Source organism: Myotis daubentonii, chromosome 1 (assembly GCF_963259705.1).
Source record: "Myotis daubentonii chromosome 1, mMyoDau2.1, whole genome shotgun sequence".
Classification (NCBI taxonomy): domain Eukaryota; kingdom Metazoa; phylum Chordata; class Mammalia; order Chiroptera; family Vespertilionidae; genus Myotis; species Myotis daubentonii.
The window spans coordinates 44,816,496-44,836,112 of record NC_081840.1 but is presented as its reverse complement, the minus strand read 5'-3'; the positions used below and the strand labels follow the sequence as shown (position 1 = coordinate 44,836,112).

At 53.6% G+C, this 19,617-nt stretch overlaps 1 protein-coding gene across 5 annotated transcripts in view; it reads right to left on the bottom strand.

Annotated features, from left to right (window-relative positions):
• Positions 1-19,617, bottom strand: part of MEGF11 (multiple EGF like domains 11) — a 348,251-nt gene that overhangs the window by 23,119 nt on the left and 305,515 nt on the right. For all 5 annotated transcript variants that reach the window (XR_009453016.1, XM_059697712.1, XM_059697722.1 and 2 more), the window contains 5 exons: positions 10,073-10,193; positions 8,969-9,132; positions 7,568-7,670; positions 1,474-1,620; positions 1,008-1,142 (listed from right to left, as the gene is read on the bottom strand). Coding sequence is in view for 4 of the 5 variants with exons in the window: in XM_059697712.1 (XP_059553695.1) it covers positions 1,008-1,142; positions 1,474-1,620; positions 7,568-7,670; positions 8,969-9,132; positions 10,073-10,193 (670 nt within the window). In the remaining variant the exon portion in view is untranslated. The remainder of the gene's footprint in view (positions 1-1,007; positions 1,143-1,473; positions 1,621-7,567; positions 7,671-8,968; positions 9,133-10,072; positions 10,194-19,617) is intronic.

Here is a 19,617-nt window from a genome sequence, read left to right as displayed (position 1 = left end):
TAGCTCTAAGTTTATCTTAGTCTAAGATCCCTTCCCTCCTTCCAGGTTAGAGTGCAAATTCTGTAACCTTGTGTTCAAAGCTGTTCCGAAGGCCCCGACCACCTCCTCAGCCTTTCCCATCCCCAGCTCTCCCTACTGCTGGACGGTTGCGTGTCCGCTCCCCGTGCTTTGCCCAGGCTGTTTCCTCTACCCGAATGCCTTTCTTCCTTCTCTGCCTTTCAGACTGAGGCCCAGTGAGGTCCTGCCCAGCATGGAGCCATCTCCCAAATGCACACTGCCCTGGGGACACTAAGGCGGGGCTGCAATAAGCCGTGGTATGTGCTGGAGCCAGCTTCGACCTTTGCACTGTTGTTAAATATTCAGGATTTCTATGACAGGTGTTAAACCACCGGAATCAGCCATAGTGGGAATGTTTTATAGAAATTTGCAAATGTTATAAATCAGAGCTCTCCCCCACGGAGAGCCAGGTTAGCAGCACACCACAGCAAATAAGCTTTGAGTGGGAGGGGTTGGCTGGAGTTGGTGTTGGGAAGGATTCCGCAGCTGAGACAGGAAACGGGGTGGTGTGTGATTAGTGATGTTGGCCTGAGTGCGAGGGGAGGAGGACTGCAGAGTTGCCATCTCCAGCTGAAGCCAGAACCGACTCCTCTGAGCTCCCACAGCTTTCTCTGCCTCTACCACTCGGCCCTCATATAAGCCATGAGGACCTCACCTACGCTTGTTTTATTTTTCACCCATTTAGCATGGGCTTTGGCATCAGAATTTGTTTCTTGCTCTGCCACTTGCTAGCTGTGAGACCTTCGAGAAATGATGTGACCTCTCTGAGCCTGTGCCTTTAACTTCCTCATGGCTTTGTCTTATGCCTTGTGGTGCCCAGGTCTTAGGAAGGTAGGCCCAGGCCCTGAAGAGGCAAGGAGCTGCCTCCACAGATTATGATGAGACTCCCAAACCCTTCCCTCCCTCCCAGGACTCCTCACCTCCCTGGCTCCCTTCCCCCGAGACAGTACCTTGGTTGCAGAGGGCTCCGGAGAATCCGGGGAGGCACTCACAGCCGCCGCTGACGTGGTGGCAGGGCCCGCTGCTGTGCACGCAGAGGGGGCACGGCTGGGCGCAGCTGTGGCCATAGAACCCAGGGGGGCAGACTGGGGGTGATGGGGAGATGTGGTCAGCAGCCCAAAGGGCCTCAGCCAGCCCGGTCACCCTTCCAGTTCCACCTAGTGATGAAGGGAGGCTCCTCAAAAATACAGGGAGAGCCACTCCCACCACACCTTGGAGGGCCTGTCTCTGTGCAGAGAAGAGCTGTGGTCTGGTCCTCTTTCCATTGAGGGGCTGGGCCCTGAACTTGGGGGCAGAAAAGCCAGGGGGGCAGAGAGGGGACTAGAGGAAGGGCAGGCTAGTTCTAAATGGGAATGGATGGGAGGATGAGGTGACTGAGGTGAGGTCTGAGGGTGGAGAAAGGGGGCTCAGCCTTACTTCTCTGGCATAAGGGTCCTCGGAAGCCAGGGGCACATTCGCAGCTCCCATCCTCGGGGGAGCAGGAGCCGCCGTTCTCGCAGCTGCAGGAGACGGAGCAGTTGGGGCCCCAGCGACCAGGTGGACACGTGCTGTCACAGCGGATGCCTGTGGACCAGGGGCAGACTCCGGTCAGCGGTAAGAGCGGTAAGGGAAAAGGAAGAACAAGGGGCCCGGCCGGCGTGGCTCAGTGGTTGAGTGTCAACCTATGAACCTGGAGGTCATGGTTCGATTCCTGGTTGGGGCACATGCCTGTGTTGCGGGCCGATACCCAGGGCGGGGCGTGCAGGAGGCAGCCGATCAATGATTCTCTCTCATCATTGATGTTTCTATTTCTCTCTCCTCCCTTCCTCTCTGAAATCAATTAAAAAAAGGTTTTTTTAAAGGAAGAATGGTGGGAAGGGGGCACCATGCAGTAGGAGAGGTGGAAGCAAACAGTGCATCTCAGAATGTAGAAGAAAAACCCAGCCAAGGCTTGGCCTATCAGGGAGGGCTTCCAGGAAGAGGTGATGCCATAACTGAGTCCTAAGGGCTAAGGGGAAACTAACCAGGTAAAGGGAATCCTACGTGCAAAAAACAGGAGGCAGGAGAGAATCATGCCTTGAAAGAAAAAATAGTTCCATGTGGCTGCACCATCTGTATATATAAAAGCCTAATGTGCAAATTGTCCCCTCGAGAGTTCAACCGGGAGACTGGGAGTTCAATTGCTCACTATGACGTGTGCTGACCACCAGGGGTGGCATGGAATGAAGGAAGGCCCCGGCCAGCGGCCGGCAACCAGCAGCCGGGGAAGGGAAACCCTGGCCGGCTGCTGGAAGACCTTGGTCGGCCCTGATTGCCGGCCAGGCCTAGGGACCCTACCTGTGCACAAATTCCGTGCACCGGGCCTCTGGTAAAGTTTAAAATGAGATTTGGCAAAGAGATGCGGTTGTGGGAATAAGGGACCAGATCGTAAGGGCCTCCTTCATGTTTGACATATCAGCTGGTATCTAAGGATAGGCCGGGGAAAAACCAACCATGGGGCGAGTGAGTGCTGTTACGGGGGTTGCACACACTGGGAGTGAGCTACTTGCCTACCCATGTTAGCCCAGGAGCCACCGGTTCTCCCTGGGCCCCAGCCAGCCAGCTCGGGCCTGGGACCCAGAGTGTGTCCACAGTCCTCAGTGCAATGTGTACTTTATATCATAGGTGCACACATATGTAAAATAGAAACCAAGCCTTTGAAAAATGACATTTACTGTGTATGATGCACTCTGATATTTTCTCTGCACTGTGATATATTCTATTCATTAAGAAAAAAGAAAGCTAGTTGTGACCAACAAATGGATTTAATGACCTTCAGTTTGACCAATGGTGGCCTATAGGGGATGGAAAGAGGAGTAAGGCCTACACATTCTTTTAGAGCTGAGAGGAAATTGTGTGTTGGGGGTGATTACCTCCAAAGGCTAAGAAGGGATTTGAAAAGGCCCGAAGCTGGAGGCCCCAGCTCTGGGGTGGGGTTTGTTCCCAGGCTGAATGTCTCACATGCATTAATTAGCTGAATGTCTCACATGCATTAATTAGCTGAATGGACGCGGGGGGGGGGGGGGGGGGGGACTCTAGAGACCTGTGTGGCTTTGGAAGGTGAGTATCAGGAGCTCAGAATATCAGAATTAGTTTAAAAATCAGGTCTGCCTTGTTATAAGGACAGGGATTTTGAGAGAAAGAAAAGGATGAAGACAGGCCCAGTGAACACAGCTAGTCCTAGCAGCGGAGGGAGAGCAGTGAGACCAGTTTAGCTGGAATTGTACAAGCCCGCCTGGGTGGCGGGGAGAGGGGCAGGAGGCAGGACAGCCGAGGGAACAGGCAGGAGGGGAAGCAACAGGCTCCACTCATCCTGCAGTGCCCGTCTAGCCTGGTGCCTGCGCCCCCTCCAGGACACAGGTGTCTGTGCGGAGGGTGAGGGGCAGCTTCTCTCCAGGAAACGGGATCTTTCCCCAGTGAGAATCTGGGGACCACACTCCACCCCTGGATGGAGGCCTTCTCCCTGGGGAATGCTGGGTGCACAGAGGTGAGTCCTGGACCTGCAGCACGGACTGACTGCAGGGGAGCCTGGGGAAGGGGAGACCAAGGGGAAGCCGTGAAGCTGTGCAAAACCAGAGGCTGCCATCGGCCCCAAGGAATTCTTTTCCCTCAGTTGTTGGAACACCCAGGCTGCAGGCTGCAGGCCTAGAGACTGCCGTAGACCAATTCCAGCATGTCATAATTTCAAGAGTTTCATCAAAAGGTTGACGAGATTTGGGGACCCTGTTGAGTCACACATGTAGTCAGTCATCTGTTGGGAATGGCTAAAGGCATTTCCCCAAACCTGAATAGGAAACTGATTGTGGCTGCCAGACAGTTAAAGGGCATCTTAATCTACATGTCATTGCCTCCTACTGGCCAAACACCTGAACAGCCGTAGGCTATTCCCCAAACTGACAATGCCTCTGTACCCTTTGAAACCTTACCCTTTGAAGTGTATTATCTCCACCTTGCCTTAGGACAAATTGTGTTAATAAAAGCAAGGGTCCTAGGCAAGGAGGAACTCTTCAGTTCCTTTAGCTGAAGGTCCTCTGACCCCCACTGCCTTTCAAAATTATATCTTGTCTCTGGACTCTTTATTAGTCTCTGGATTTCTATGTCATCTACGCGCAGCCCCTTTTCCAGATTCCTGAACCCTTCTTGATGCTGGGACATGAACCCCGGCAGAGTCACTGCTGTTCCTGGGGGCACACGGACTAAGGTGGACTCCCCCATCTGATGGGACCTCTGATCCCGCCTATGCAGCAAATATTAGCATGACCAAGCACATGTGTCATAGACCTGGCTCTTTGCTAGAACTATATGCAGACGTTGCTATGATTACTAAAGCACACTGCTTGCAAGACACCCTGCATCAAGCACCCTGAATTTATGGCAGCATTTGCTATTGTCTCCCCCCAACTGGTGGATATTGAAAGTGCAGCCACTCTCATGTGTGGGATCCTCAAATTGTTCTCATGTCAGGAGGGGTCCTTTGTCTTGGAGATTAGAACCACAGGGATAAGGTGACTATGCTAGGATTGCAGGTGGCTTGCAAGGGCCCACTGGGTCCTAGGATTTGGAAATTATTCTATTCTAGGCCTTGATTCTGTGGGAGTGGGGCTCATGTTTGAACTTCATTTATGTCCTAAGAGCTACCTGGAATTTAAGACATTGGGACCTAAGCAGGGAGAAGGGCCCAGGGCTCCCTCTGTGCGGAGTGACCAGTTCTAGAAGGGGACTTACTAGTGTGGTCGAAAGGGCTGACCTTGGCCTGGTGGGAGGCTCTCCAAATGCTGAAGAGGCATAGCTTCATTAGCTACCTTCTCTAGGCCCGTTTCCCTGTAGTTGAAGGGGGATAATGCCCCTGAGAGGTCCCTGCCCTGCTAACCCCCAGGGAATCTCCCTGCTTCACTTTTCAGGACCCTCCACGCCTCTATATTGGGGTAAGAATCCACATACTGTGGCCTCTAGTTCATGCCCCAAGGCCAGCAGCCACTCAGCAGCCCTCATCCTGTAGCGTCTCCTTCTCCAGGAAGCCTTCCTGGATGTCTGCCCAGGGATTCAAGCATCTAATTGATAGTCACCAACATACAGCTTTGTCCCCACCTGTTATTTAAATGTTTCGTGTATAGGAGTCCTGTCTCCCCTGCCAGCAATTTGATGACAGAAACTCTGGTCTCCTGACACTTTGATCCTCCTTCCTTGGTCCTTCTAATGGACGGGGATGTCGTCTTGGTCATTTTTGCATCTCTGGTGCCCAGCACAGTGTCTGACACAGAGTGGGTGCTTAGGGACTGCTGCTCTTTTCGAGTTTTGCCATTCACTGCGGGCAGGCCTGACACAGTGCTGGACACATGGTAGCCGCCAAATAAAGACTTGGTGAATGCTTGAGTGAAGAAATGCTAACTGAAGGAGTAAATGGCTCCCCCTGAAAATGGAATCCTGTGTCTCCCTTCCCTTGTCACTAATATCCCGAGACCTTGGGCAACTCCCTTTCCTTGTCTGTAGCAGGAACAGGTTGGACTATTTCATCTTCAAGGTCTCCTTCACTTCGAGAGGAAAAACCATATATGGTTATAGGCCAGATCCTTTCAATTTATCTCAAGAAACCTGTAGTAAGCACCTACTATGTGCAGGGCAAGATGAATTAGACCTGAGGCCAGTCGTCAAGAAGCCTGTGGCTTATGGGGGCAAGGGGAGAAGACATGCACACACTTTGGGCACTAGGCATAAGCAATATGCCAGGGGCTGGAGAGGGGCCACTGAGCAGGCGGCTGGGGCCTGTCCCCCACCCCCTCCCTATCTCTCCTCAGTCCCCTTCTGCATGATAAGCCCCAGGACATCAATCGCTCCTTTGAAATGTCTTCAGGACCATGTTTGGGGAAATTAGCTTTAGAACAGCGGAGGCTTTACTGAAAGGCTGTCCATCAAAGACAGGATTTCTAAGCACCAGATATCATTAAAATCTTATCAGCGCACCTGAAATTAAGGCAATGAAAAATTAAAGTGGGTTTCTACTTGGCTCCAGCTAAGAGTCTAAGGTGCCAATGTCCTGAAGGGCAGGGCAAGGGGAGCCAGGTCGAAGATTCTGCCGAGGAGGCGATGTCCCTGGCCCTGGGTTGCTCAGAAACTTTCTGCTTCCAGAGAACAGAGGCTGCTCAGCCGGTGTGAATTATTTATCTGAGGACTTCCACTGCCAGCAATGCCTGCATTTCCTTCTCCTGGGGCCTGGTTAGTGGGTTCATTGTCACAGTATATCATTATTCAGCACTTCCTGTATTCAAGGTTTACATTTACTGAGCACTTACTACGTGCCAGGTACTGTCAGCACTTACAGGCATTAATTCATTTAAGTTTCAAAAGGACCCTGTTGTTACAAGGATTATAATTATCTGCATTTTATGAATGGAGAATCCAGGCCCTGAGCGGTTAAAGGACCTGCCCAAGGTCACCAACCCGAACAGTCTGGCTGCACTCTTAACCGCTGTGTTATCCATCTCAGTGTGTGGCAGGCAGTGGATACAGTGGTGAACCAGGCGGATATGGTCCCTTCCTCCACAGAGCTGATGGTGGCGGGGGGAGGCAGATAACAAACAAATAGCTACTAATCTGAGTTCAGTGACAATTGCGGTTCGCACTGCAAAAGGAAAAATGCCGGGTATTATGAGAATAAATAAAGGTTAAGGGGGTGGGTTGTGGCTGGGGGAGAGAGCCTTGCCAGAGGGAATAACCTTGGAGTTGAAATCTGGTGGAGGAGAAGGCGTTATCAGGCACAGAGACAGGGAGAGTGATCCAGGCAGAGGGACTACGCCTACGAAGGCCTGGAGGCCGGAAGGTGGTCGGCCTGGGCGGCTGGAATAGTGAGGGATGGGAGGGGGCAAAGGAGAGGTAGAGGAGTTGGGCAGGCCCCAGTTTCATGTGGGCCCCAGGCCACCTTAAGGACTCTAGATTTTATATGAATGCCATGGGAAGCCACTGAGGCATTCTGAGCAGGGACTGGTGTGAAAGGATCTGGGTTTTGAAAAGTTCACGTTGGCCACCATGTGCAGAATGGAAGTGGCCAGGCGAGAGGGGAGGCGCAGAGACCAAGCAGGAGGCCAAGGCAGTGCGGCTGAGAGACAGTGCCTGGGGGGCCAGATGGGGGCGTGGGAGGGAGAAAAGTGATGGATGACAGGTCAGGTAGAGACTAGCCTGGGCTAAGGAGAAATTTCCTTGTCTCCCCCTCCACCATATGGTCTGCAAACACCTATGTCCACCAGGGGTCAGCCTTTGTCTGATTCTTCATTGCTGTGCCCCTTCTTAGGAGAGAGCCTGCACATAGGTGTTCAGTAAATACTTGTTTACTCAGATTGAATGGAATGGAGAGCTGAAGCCCAGGAAATAAAGGGAAAGGTACATATTTAGGAAGCAAGAGGAAGTCATGAAGGAGAGAGAGCAGTCAAGAGAAGAAGGAAAATACCAAGAGCCCAGTTTCCCAGGACCTGGGTGGTGGCGAGGCAGCAGGGGTTACCTGTCCATCCCGCCAGGCAGCAGCAGTGGCCGGTCACAGGATCGCAGCCATCGGCGTGGCTGCAGTCACAGCGCTCACTGCAGTTTGGCCCAAATGTGCCATCCTGTGGACAGAGGGGAGAGCGAAGTGATCAGATCCAGCTCCCCAGAGCTCCGCACACCTCTGTTGGAATTTGATGGCAAAACGGAGCCACTGCCCCACAAGGACGCACAGAGACTGGGGCCGGGGCACAGTGGGAACACTTTTTATAACTGGGTGTCCACGCGGCCATCAAGCCCCTTCAAGGAATTCTCTGGCTGCTTTAACAAGAGCATGGGGTTTGGAAGGAGGGAGGTGATGGTCCCGCCCTGCTTCTCAATGGTCAAGCTCAGAGGGCTGTAATGACCATCCATTAAAACTGTGAATGGAAATGCACTTGGCAAATTGCAACACATCAATCACATGTGAGGAATGACTGATTTATTCTTTGTTATTAGGGAAGAGGTGGTGACGAATACGTGTTGGGTGCTCATTGGGTATCAAGAGCCTTATGTTCTCTTCACAACGACTCTGCAATGGTTCCATTCTACCCACAATTTAGAGCAGCGGTTCTCAACCTGTGGGTCGCGACCCCTTTGGCGGTCGAAGGACCCTTTCACAGGGGTCGCCTAAGACCATCCTGCATATCAGATATTTACATTTACGATTCATAACAGTAGCAACATTACAGTTATGAAGCAGCAACGAAAATAATTTTATGGTTGGGTCACAACATGAGGAACTGTATTTAAAGGGCCAGAAGGTTGAGAACCACTGATTTAGAGGGAAACATGGTTAGAAAAGGGAAGTATTATGCTCAAGGTAACAGGAGGTGGCAAAGTCAGGATTTGTACCCAGGACTGTAAGACTCATGTGACAATATCACATCAGTTGGTTTAACTTAGTCATATCTTAGACTGCGACCCGGTGATTAAGTCTGGTGGTTGTTGCTGGATAGTGCTTGGTTCAGGCCTCCCACACCCCAATCATAAAATTATAGATGCTGGAAGTGGAAAGAAGATAAGACATGATCTATCAGGGGATGGCCACTCTGATGGCTTAGTGAGGCTGTCCTATAGCACCGTATTGCGAAGGATTCTGAAGCTGCATTTGGGCTCAGGTAAACATGCTGAGTCAACTAATGTTTACCGAGAGCTGCAAGGGGCAAGGGATGCCACATGACCACATCTGCCAAGTATTTGCCATTTTATAGATGAGAGGGCTGAGACCCGAAGTGGGAAAGTGGCCCCAGAGAGGTTAGAAGTAGGGCCGAGACCTGATCTAGGGTTTCCATCTGTGCTCTTCTCTGTGGACAAAATAACTCCAGGGGAAGGGGGAGGGGATGCTGGGCCCACAAGGACCTTTCCAGCCCTGGGCACTCACCGGGCAGGGCAGCTCGCAGGTGGCTCCCAGCCAGCCGGGGGCGCAGGCGCAGGCGCCGTCTGTGGGGCTGCAGGCCGCCCCGTTGGCGCAGGTGCAGCTCTGGTTGCAGTTCAGGCCCCATGTCCCGCCGGGACAGGGCAGGGTGCAGTCGAGGCCCTGCCACCCTGAGGGAGGGAAAGGCTGTCGGCTCTCCATTTGGGCCCAGCACAGCCTGCTGCTCACTCTCCCCAGCTCTGCACAGGGCACCCTGCCCAAACCCCAACCTCTCAGATCGCTGGGTTAGGACACACATTCCACAGAGTCCGCTCCGAAAGACGGTTGCCCCGTGCTGGGTGGCTGTGCCGGCTGTTAGAAGAGCTGGGGCTTATGTGGCCTCCTGCCTCCCAATTCTCACTGTTTTTGCGTGGGCTCATGAGCCCACCTGGGATAGGGAACCAGCTGAGGTGGGGAGCACACTCTCTGACCAGGTGGAGTCAGCCAGCCTATCTCAGGGCCCTTTGTTTTGGGGACGATCTGATTTCCCACTCTAGGCTGGTCACTGGCCTGCTTGCCCTCAGCTCCGTTTCCCCCTCCCCTGCTCTGTTCTCTGACCCAAGGGGCCGACCCCTGTAGCTGCACCGCCCAAGCCCCCCTCCGCTGGCTCCCAGACGGGCTTGCTGATGGGAGATCTGGCCCGCAGACCGGAGGGCGGGAGCAGGAGAGACACCAGGTGTCTCTTATTTCTCTGCCTCGAGCCTCTAGTGGGGCTGTGTCTCCTTCGTGCTCCAGCTCTATTGTGCTGTCCCTCTGTCCATGTCCCAGCTCCACTAGGTGGCCCTCACCCCCAGGAGTGGCAGCAGCTCCTCCCACAGTTGCTAATCTCTGGTTGCTCACCTGCCCTTGTCCCTCCTTCAGCTCTTCCCACACCAGGTAGCAAATCCCCTTTATCTCATTCCCACTATTGAAGCCCCTGGCCTGGGTTTCAGTGGCTGGAACCTGATGTACAGGCTCCCTGACTCTGCGTGTGGGTGGATGGGGCAGGAGCAGCCCAGACCCCTCCACTGGTGGCCCCCCTGGGCAGTGTGCACCTCGAGGGGGGTGGGATTGGGAAAGAAGGCACGTTACCTTCCTTGCAGGTACAGGAGCCGTCTACTGGGGAGCAGGTGCCACCGTTGTTACAGCTACAAACAGATGAACAGTTGGGGCCGTAGGTCCCTGCTGCACAGGGAACTGCACAGACCTCTCCCTGGGAAAAGAGGTGAGTTTTGGATCAGAGGTTGCCCCATGCTGGGTGGCTGTGACCGGCGAATCCTGGCCCTGACCCCAGATGTCCATGTTCTGGAGTCTGTATGTTATCTTACGGGCGAAAGCGACTTTGCAGATGTGATTAGGGCCTTGAGCTGGAGAATCTTGGATTACCCAGGTGGGCCCAATGTAATCACACGAGCCGTTAGAGTGGTTCTCCACCTTGGGTGCACATTAGAATCACCTGGGAATCTTTTTAAAATCTTTTACTAATGTTGTGGCCCCACCCCATGACAAAGAGACAGAATTTCTGGAGGATGAGGCCCAGAAATCAGGATTTTAAAAAGATTCCCAGGTGATTCTGATGTGCAGCCAAGGTTGAGAACCACTGCTTTAGAAGTAAAAGATCATCAAAAGGGGAGCCTTGAGATGTTCTCCACCTGCCTTTGAAGATGGAGGCGGGAGCCACAAGTCAAGGAAAAATGGGGGGAACCTCAATCCTACAACCCTCGTAACTGAATTCTGCCCGCAACCGACCGAGCAGGAAACAGAGTCTCCCTGGAGCCTCTAGAAGGAACACAGCCTGCCACCACCTTGATGTAGTCCTGGCAGACCCAGGCTAGACTGTTGACCCACAGAAATGTAAGATAATACATTTGTTTTGTTTTAAGCCACTGCATTTGTGCTAATCTGTTACGGCTGTAACAGAAAACCAATACAGCGATCCTCACCAGTTGGGGGAGGGTCAGGCTTCCAGACCACAGCTCCAGGATGGGCAGAGCCCCCAGGGAGCTCGACCTCTGAGTCTGTACTAGGTCGCAGCAGCCCAGAATTGAACCCTTCGCCTCTCAGTCTTATTTGATTGTCGCCAGCAACCCCAAGACACAGATAATAATTTTCTATTCCTATTCACCTGAACCCCAGAGAAGTTAAATGGAAGTAATAATAGCTAATGCTTATTAAGTGCTTTCTCAATATCGGGCACCCTGCATCCATCATCGCATTTAATCCTCACAGGACCCTCAGGAGATAGGAACTATCATCTCAGCAGTATTCGTACTTAATAGATAGAACAGTTGTATGGAGAAGTTAGTGACTTAGCCCAGGTCATGGAGCTAAAAATGGTTGCTCTCTACCTGAACCCAGCTGGCTGCTTACACGTTCTGTTCCCAGGTGCCATAAACTGGCTTCCCGGGAACGCATTCTCTGAGATGGGAGTCAGTGAGCTCTTGGAGGGTAAGGGGAGCAGGACTGGGCAGAGGGAGAAGCTGCACTGAGGTGCAGTTGCAACAGGACTGATCTTTGGGGAAGCTCTAGAGCTGGGATGGCCCTTGGACTTTTCCCGCCAGGTGAGTGGGAGGGAGGGCCTAAACACCCACCCCCCCACCAGTCACTGGGTCTCCACTGCCCTGGGGGAGGGGGCATTTCAGGGGAAGCTCTGGGCTGAGGGCCATTTCTGGAGAGGGGCTCAGCCTGAAGCCCCCAGCTTTCTGCAGGGGAGGAAGGAGGGCCTCCATCCTAAATGGTGAATTTGGACAGCCTACTGCGCAGCCATTCCACCAGGCCTCCTTGGTGGGCTATGAGCTCCAGGGGGGAGTTCAGAGTGAGGGCAAGCCATGGAGCAGGAGGCCAGGAGAGGGATGTCAGGCCTGGAGGTGGGGGTGGAGGGAACCTTCAGTTAATCAGAGAAGAGGAGGGGGCGGGGTCAGGCAGTCGAGTGGGAAGAGTGTGGACAAGAGTGCAGAGGAATGTGAGAGTGAAGAATGTTCTGGGGTAGCTGGAGGGGGGTGATCGGTGTTGGAAGGGGGAGGGAGATATTTAAAAGGGGAGTTGGGAGCCTTGAATGCCACGTAAGGGAGTCTGGGCTTTGTTCCCTGAGTCCCCCAGGACATGCCTTCCTCACTCAGAACCTAGTCTGGAGCTGTCTGCTCTAGAGAAGGTGGTCGCTGGATATTGAATTCCCACTGCATCCCCCAGGGAGTGTCTCCAGCCGGCTTCTGGGGTCTTACCCTAGGCGTACTGTAGGGATGCTGAGCAGATGGATGCTGAGGAGACCAGAGCTTGTCTGGGCCCCACTAGCTGTGTTACATGGGATAGGTTACTGCCCCTCTCTGAGCCTTCGTTCCAGCATCAGTGAAATGACAGGTCTGAAGCAGAGGAGCTCACTGCTAACTCAAAGGGTCCCAGGCAGCTGGCCTCACTCCCATTTAGGCCACAGAGAGACCCAAGATTACATATGAGCCATCTGAAGGGAGGCTCCTCTCCAGCCCTTTCCTCCTCCTGGCTCTCGAGCGCTGGCTGGGTCAGGAAGGAGAGACTGGGGAGTGCAGAGTCCTGCACCAGAAGGTTCCACAGTTCCCACTCTTCCCCCTGCCAGTCCCTGGCAGGCCCTGACCAGCCTGGAGTCTGCCAGCACTCCCATTACCCAGATCACTCTAATTTCTCCAAGATTATAAGTAGCCCATAGAACATATTTACGCTCTGAGAGCCTTGGTCCGGGTGCAAATTGCACGCACAGTTCATGATTTTCTCTGCATGAGTTTACATTGAGAGTGGCTTCTCTCCTGGTGCCCTCATTCATGTCCCCAATCCTGGGAGGCCTCCAGGGGCCTGTGTGCCCAGCTGAGGGTCTGCTGGTGGGGCTCAAAGAAAACTCTCCACCCTGGCCCTGCTCCAGGGGCCAAGATGCAGAGCACCCCGCTGGAAATACCTGCTCCCCAGAATGCTGCATCTGGGCCCCATTTCCCCCAGCACAGCCCATGCAAGGAGATGGACAGTCAGGGTGGTCTTACAACAGCCCTGGGAGGTCACCAGGTTGAGAGGACTTTTGCTTCCCAGAGAAGGAGGTGGAAACTCAGAGGGCCAGTGAGTTATCCAGGGTCCCACAGTGTATTAGTGAGGGCGAAGGAGCAAAAACCAGACCTTCCTTCCAGAGTCGGGGCAGAGCCCAGTGGTTAGAAAACGGACTCTGGTGTCATCCTACCATGCAGCCTCGTGCAATTTATTAAACCACTCGGGGACTCGGTTCCTCCATCTGTAAAATGGGAATAAGAATATCCCTACTTCACAGGATTATTAAGAGGATTAAATTAGTTATCATATGTGAACCAGATAGAGCAGTGCCTGGCAGTCAGAAAGCACTATAAAAGCTATTATTACTGTGCCCTGGGTGGTGTGGCTCAGCAGTTAGAGTGTCCAAAGGGTCTCAACGGGTTTGATCCCTGATCAAGGGCATGTACCTAGGTTGCAGGTTAGCTCCCCCACCCCCACCCCTCATGCTGGAGGCAACCAGTCAACGTGTCTCTCTCAGGTAGATGTCTGTCTGTCTCTCTCTCTCTCTCTCTCTTTCTCTCTCTCTCTCTCTCTCTCTCTCTCTCACTCTCCCCCCTCCTCCTCTTCCCTCCCTCCCTTTCACTCCCTCTGAAAAGCAATGGAAAAAATGTCCTCATGTAAGGATAACATCAAAAAAAGCTATTATTACTGCAAAGAAATAGTATCTCTTACGAAAAAATACACAAAAACCTCCAAGGTTTCAGCAGAAGACAGCTCTGGAGGAGGGATCTACCTCTCACTCACTGAACAAATTCCTGGGCCCATTTCCTGCCTCCTCCTCCAGGCTGGCTCCCTGGTTTCCCTCCTCATGGGTGAACAGCCTGGAACTTTTACCATCACACACCAAGGGCATGGTCTTGGGGGACAGAATGAAGGGCTAACGTGTGCCAGGAGCTGCTCTAAGCACTTTCTATTTGTTTGCTCCTAATAGCCAAAATGTCCAAATGGGGAAGCGGCAGTTTCTAAACGGCACAGTTCTGCCCAGCAGGAAGGTGAGCTCAGTACAGCTAACTGAGCACTCCCCTTCCTCCTTCTTGATGTCCTGACTCCGACTTGGTTCAAACTCCTCAGCAAGCACAAGGACTAACAGTTAAACTTTTTGTCAAATTCCCTACCTTCTGGCTTCCAATCTGAGGGTCAGGCCTGGTGTGCAGTACATCAGCCATCTCTCGCGATTGCCATGCCAAACAAGCCAATAATCAGCCTAACTTCTCAGGTTTAGACTAATAGCTCTGCCCCGCTCAGAGCACCCTCCGGCCTAGGCCTGGTGATTCTCAGGGTGCCTGTGCCAACCCCCCAACACACCGGCCGTTGTCTCAGCCACACACCTCCCCAGTTTGGGGGACCACCAGCAGGCCTTGGTCAGGATGGCCTGTGTGGCATCTAAGTCTACAGGGGTCATTATTTATGTCTACACATGCTTAGGTAATCAGTGCACACACCTGTGAGACTCAGAGTGCTTGTCTCTGAGGGTATCTGTTTATACATGTGTACATTCGGGTATAATTTTGTGATTCCTTCCTCGTCCTTCCCTCCTGGTGTGTTCCCTCGCCAGCCTCCCAGCCCCGCTGGGAATAGTCCTAGCATACTGGGGTCCTGGTTGGTTCACGTGCCTGCCTCCATCTGGGCTGTGCGCTCAGGGAGACGGAGATCTGATTTTATTCACATCCAGATTCTCAGGGCTTGGGATCCTGCTGGTACATAATGGGCCCTTGATAAATGTCGGTTAATTGAAACGAGATATTTGTGTGTACATGCTGGCTTTTACTGTGGACATAACCAGGAGGACCGGGCACTTTCCATATGCTTTCTCTCTCATGCCAAGAAATTCAACAAATGTTTGCCGAGTGGGGGCCAACTCTGAGCCTGCCCTGGTTGTGGGCTCCAGGGGCACACGGCAGCCTGACAATTGTCTCTGTCCTTGGCAACTCCCAAGGCAGGGCCCACAGCCATACTCATGCCTGCATCCAACGGTGTTTGTCCACTTATTAACGCCTCCCCAGTTAGACCAGAAGCTTCATGAGAACAGGGATCTTACTGGTCTGGGTCGCCCAGTATCCCTAGCTCAGAACCTGGCACAGAGTGGAGGCACTTTATAAGCAGCGCTGAACAAACGACTGGCTCCCCTCACACACAGGAAGCAGAATATTATCTGGTCTAAGGATGGGTCCCATGCTACCACACTGATTCCAGGCCTCCCTGGGGGCTCTTGTCAAAGGGAAAGCCAGGCCAGATCCTGGGCTACGTCAATGGTTCCATGCCACACCCTGCCACCTCTTGCCCCAACCCTGCTGGCCAGGCTGAGGGTCAGAAGTACAGCCAGAAAATTACCCTGTTGGCCTCTAGTGCATCCGCTCAGAGAGACAAGATCCTCTGAGCGGAACAGTATCTCAGAGCTGATCAAATCCATCACCCTCATGAGGAGGAGACTGAAAGTCAGAGTGGGTGGAGCTGGGGCTCGCAGGCCAGTGCCCCTCTGGACTGGCTGCAGAGCAGGGACTGTGTCTTATCCAGCCCCTCCCCCCAGCCCAGTACCTGGCCCACACCAGCCTGAATGCACATCTGCTGATCTGTTTATACTCCTGGAAAAAGGACAAGTGAGAGCCCAGGACAGAGCTCAGATCAGACCACACATGCTTCCCATAGCCTAGCACCTCTGCCCACCCCCTCGGCCAGAAGTATGTCCTCAGGCCCTTTATTGAAGCTGTTCCCCAAGATGTCTACCCAGAATTCACATACATCTTACTGCTGGAAACAGCCTTCTCCTCTGAGAGACTCGTGTCGTGCTAGGTAAGAGACAGGCCTGGGTTTCCTTATCAATTATATGTGGCTGTTGAAATCAATCACTCTCCCCAGCATTCACCACCAAGAACCCCTGGTAGCACCCTCCCTCTACAAAGCCTCTCAATTTGAAAGGCGCTGCTGTCACTCTGTGGGGCCTGAGGCGTCACGTTTTGAGCAGGTGCAATTGGGCCGGTAACCACATGCCATTTGACTCTGGTGGCAGCATCCTGTCCACCAGCCATGACCTAGAAATTCCCATGATGTCACCCACAACCCATCAGAGCTTCTGATCAGTGTATGCTAGCCTGGGATATCACACAGAATTAATTTAATTCCAATTAAAAACAAAACAAAGCCGCCTTGGTTTTTTAGTTTGCCTCATCACAGGTAATGGAAGTTTGCCCACAGGCTTTGCGAAATGTTCAAAACCACTCTTGGCCACCTGCTGCGGGCTTTGCAGGTGTTTAGCTTGGAACCGCTGGCCGGGTCATCTCTAAGGGCCCTTCAGCTCGGATTCTCTAAGCACCTTCTTGCCTACAGTAGGAGGTCTTAACCCAAAGGAGTGAGGAACGGTGGAAATGCAGGCCCAGGGGTGGGAGCCCTCCTGGGCCTGTAAGGATCACACAAGCTGGGTGGCCACCTACTGTGCTAATGTACACAAGCATCTGGGACTGGCCACGGGCCCATTCCTAATGGTGGGGGGACAGTCCCTCAGGCCAGACCTAGAAGGGATGGGTGGGGATCACTTGGTCCACCTGCCTTGCTTTACAGATGAGGAGACTGAGGCCAGAGAGGGAAAGCAGCTTGCCCATGATCACACAGCCAATGCTGGGCAGAGATGGGTTTGGAACTCGAATTTCCTGGCTCCCATTTCAAGCACAGAATGCTAAGAGCCCAGCTGGGGTGAAACTCTGGGATAGCCCATGCTGCCCTGCTCGAATTAGCAGCACATTTACCACCTACGACGCAACATCCAGAAGACATGGCTTTGACCTTGAGGAGGGGCCACTTGCCAAGGCCCAGAGGCTTGGGCCCTTTCTCCATCCCAGTTCACCTGCACAGCGCACACCTCACTTCCCACAGGGGCAGGTCCCGGAGGTTCCCTCTTCACTGGGGAAAGCCTGCCAGTCCTGCTCAGTGTCTTCATTCTGTGAATGGGGGATGGATGTGAACTCTTCCTCCCATCCAAAGGCCTGTTAATTATAGATGCAGCATTGGCTATTAACATCTTGAACTTGATTTGAAAGAGCTACTGGCAGAGCGGAACCCCTGGTGCTAGTCCTGCTAAAGAGATGCAAATCTCCCCTCCGCCTCCCACCCGCCTCCTCGTACGAGGCGGCAGCACAGGCCCAGACCCCGGTGGGTAATGAGTTATATGTTCTATTAAATTTGTTTCAAATGCTGTTTATTTAATTTTCTTCCCTGCAATATGATGCTTTGTAGTTTGGCCCTGTTTGGGAAAATTAATCAGCAGCTGGGCTTCTTGTGTTCATCATCCGTTTTCCTTGCATTGGGCAGGAGGTTAATGAGAATTTTTTGGAGTGGAAGACGAAGATGGAGAGTGGTTGACCCTCCCTCATACGAAAGCGGGAGGCAATTGCGCAAGTTCGTCTCTGGGTCCCCTTAAATATGTTCTGTGGGTGCGAGGCAGAGTAAATGGAGAACTGGGTTTTCTAGATCCTGGCCAAGGTGGTGGCGTTCTCCTATCAGCCAGTGGGAGCTCAGCAGAGAGGACTCTGCCACAGGAACTAGGGAAGTCGCCCCGGCCCACACATCTTGTTGGAGGAGTAGGGATGGTTTAGGCAAGCAAGGGCCCTGGACCGGGAGCCAGAGTACATGGGTTTAAGTAGGGCAAAAGCCCTGGCTCACGGTGACCTGGCCCCATTCATTCATCCATTCAATCCATGAACAATTGTGGAGCATCTACTACAGGCCGAGTACTGTGGCGGGGCCTGGGTCTCACTGCCCATTACACTAGATGCCATGCGACCTCAAGTCCCTTTAAGTCCCGTATTCTTCAACTTCCAGAGCATGTTTCCCTATTACCTGCCCCTGTGGCACTTACCACAATTGCACTGAATTAAAATTTCATGAGGGCAAGGACTGGGCCTATTTTATTCAACCCCGGGGCCCTGGCCCTAGCCCAGTGCCTCACCCACAGTCAGTGCTCAATGCATATGTATGAATTAATCCAGTCATCCAGGAAATGTTTTTTAAAGCACTCGTATGTGTCAGACACTGTGTGAGGCCAGGTGACACATGGCGAGCAGAACAGAGCTTGTCCCTACCCTCAGTGGAGTTTACCATGTAGTGGCTGGAGGCGGGTGGGGCACAAGATGAGGCTGGAGCAAGAGAGGGGCCCAGGCTAGTCCCCTCCCGACTTCCGGATGTCCTGCAGGCAGCCTTCGGTGGCCTCCCTGGCCTCTGGTTGCTCCTACTCCCCTCTCCCCACTGCTACTCCTGGAGTTTCAGGGCCACCAACGCAGGCTGATTTTTGGTGTCCGACGCCAGTCACCTCAATGCCAGCAGAGCACACGTGGAGTGTGCTTCACTGTTTGCAAAGCCCCTGGCCAGCGTCTGCTCTGCCATACAGAGTGCCAGCCTTGGGCTGCTGCCTCCCCCTGCCCACCCTTCTCAGTCACCCCACTCCCAGCGCCAAGTCTGAGGCAGTGGGATTCCCCGGTGGGCGCCTCATTTGCGATTTTCTAGGGAGAAAGAGTGACACACGATCCACAAGAGCACAACTTGGACAGAATGCCAGCCACGCAGGCCTCTCAATGCAGAGCAAACCCCGCCGGACCTAATCAGTGTGCCACTGGTAAGGCAGCCCTGCCAGCGATGCGTGCTGGGGAGAAGACACTCTGCATAAGACACGAGGAACAGGGAGCCGGAGAGAGGGCGGGCAGGAGGCCGCTTGTCACAGCCGTCCCCACCTCTTCCTCCCTGTGCTGAGGGAAATGCCCAGGCCCTTGCGGCTGAGCCATTCTGTCTGGCTCCCATGGGGGATGGGTGCAGAAGGCTGACGGTTAGGCCTGGAAGTCCCAGGTCTGTCCAAAATGAACAGGCCGTCAGTGACCCGAGGCTGCTCTGTACAGCTGTGCAGGCTGTGCTCGGAGGTGCCACTCCCATGACATTACCACAGTGTGCTGTGTGCGAGTGGCGTGACAGCTGTGGGTGGGGTAGGCTTAGCATGTGCAAGTTGGACATTTGGCCAGAGAGCCCCCCAGGGTGACCTGGTCACGGTGGCATGGGTGCGGTGTGCATGCTGTGCGGGCTGGGGATATGGGGTGGGGCATGGACACTGCAGAACCCAGACCCTCTGGTGTGGCTGGGTGGGGTGGGCCCAGACAGGGGCCTGCAGAGCCAGAGTGTGACCACAGTGACAGTGACAATGTCCCAAGTGGGAACCAGATGGTGGGGAACAGAGGGTCCCGCAGAGGCCAATTGTTTACTAAGGTCCCAGCAGAACGCGGCACACTCACAACGTAGGGGGTGCCGCTAAGCTTCCTGTCAGTGAATATTCACGATCACGCTGAGTGCGGGGGGCTGTGCCAGGCCTGGGGGCGGGCTAGGGTCAGGAGGTGGCAGGATGGGGAAAAGGGTAGCAACACAGGGATGATCAGGTCGACCTGCCCCCCAGCAGCTTTCTGTTCAGTGGAGAAACAGAAACATCTGTTAGGACAGAAACATCCTCACTGTGCCAGCAGAGTGGGCGTGCCAGCGTGGGGGCCGAGGGGCAGCAGGGGACGGGAGCCCGGAGGTCGGAAGGCCCAGCCAGGGAAGCCGGCCATGCCAAGGTTCAAACTTCG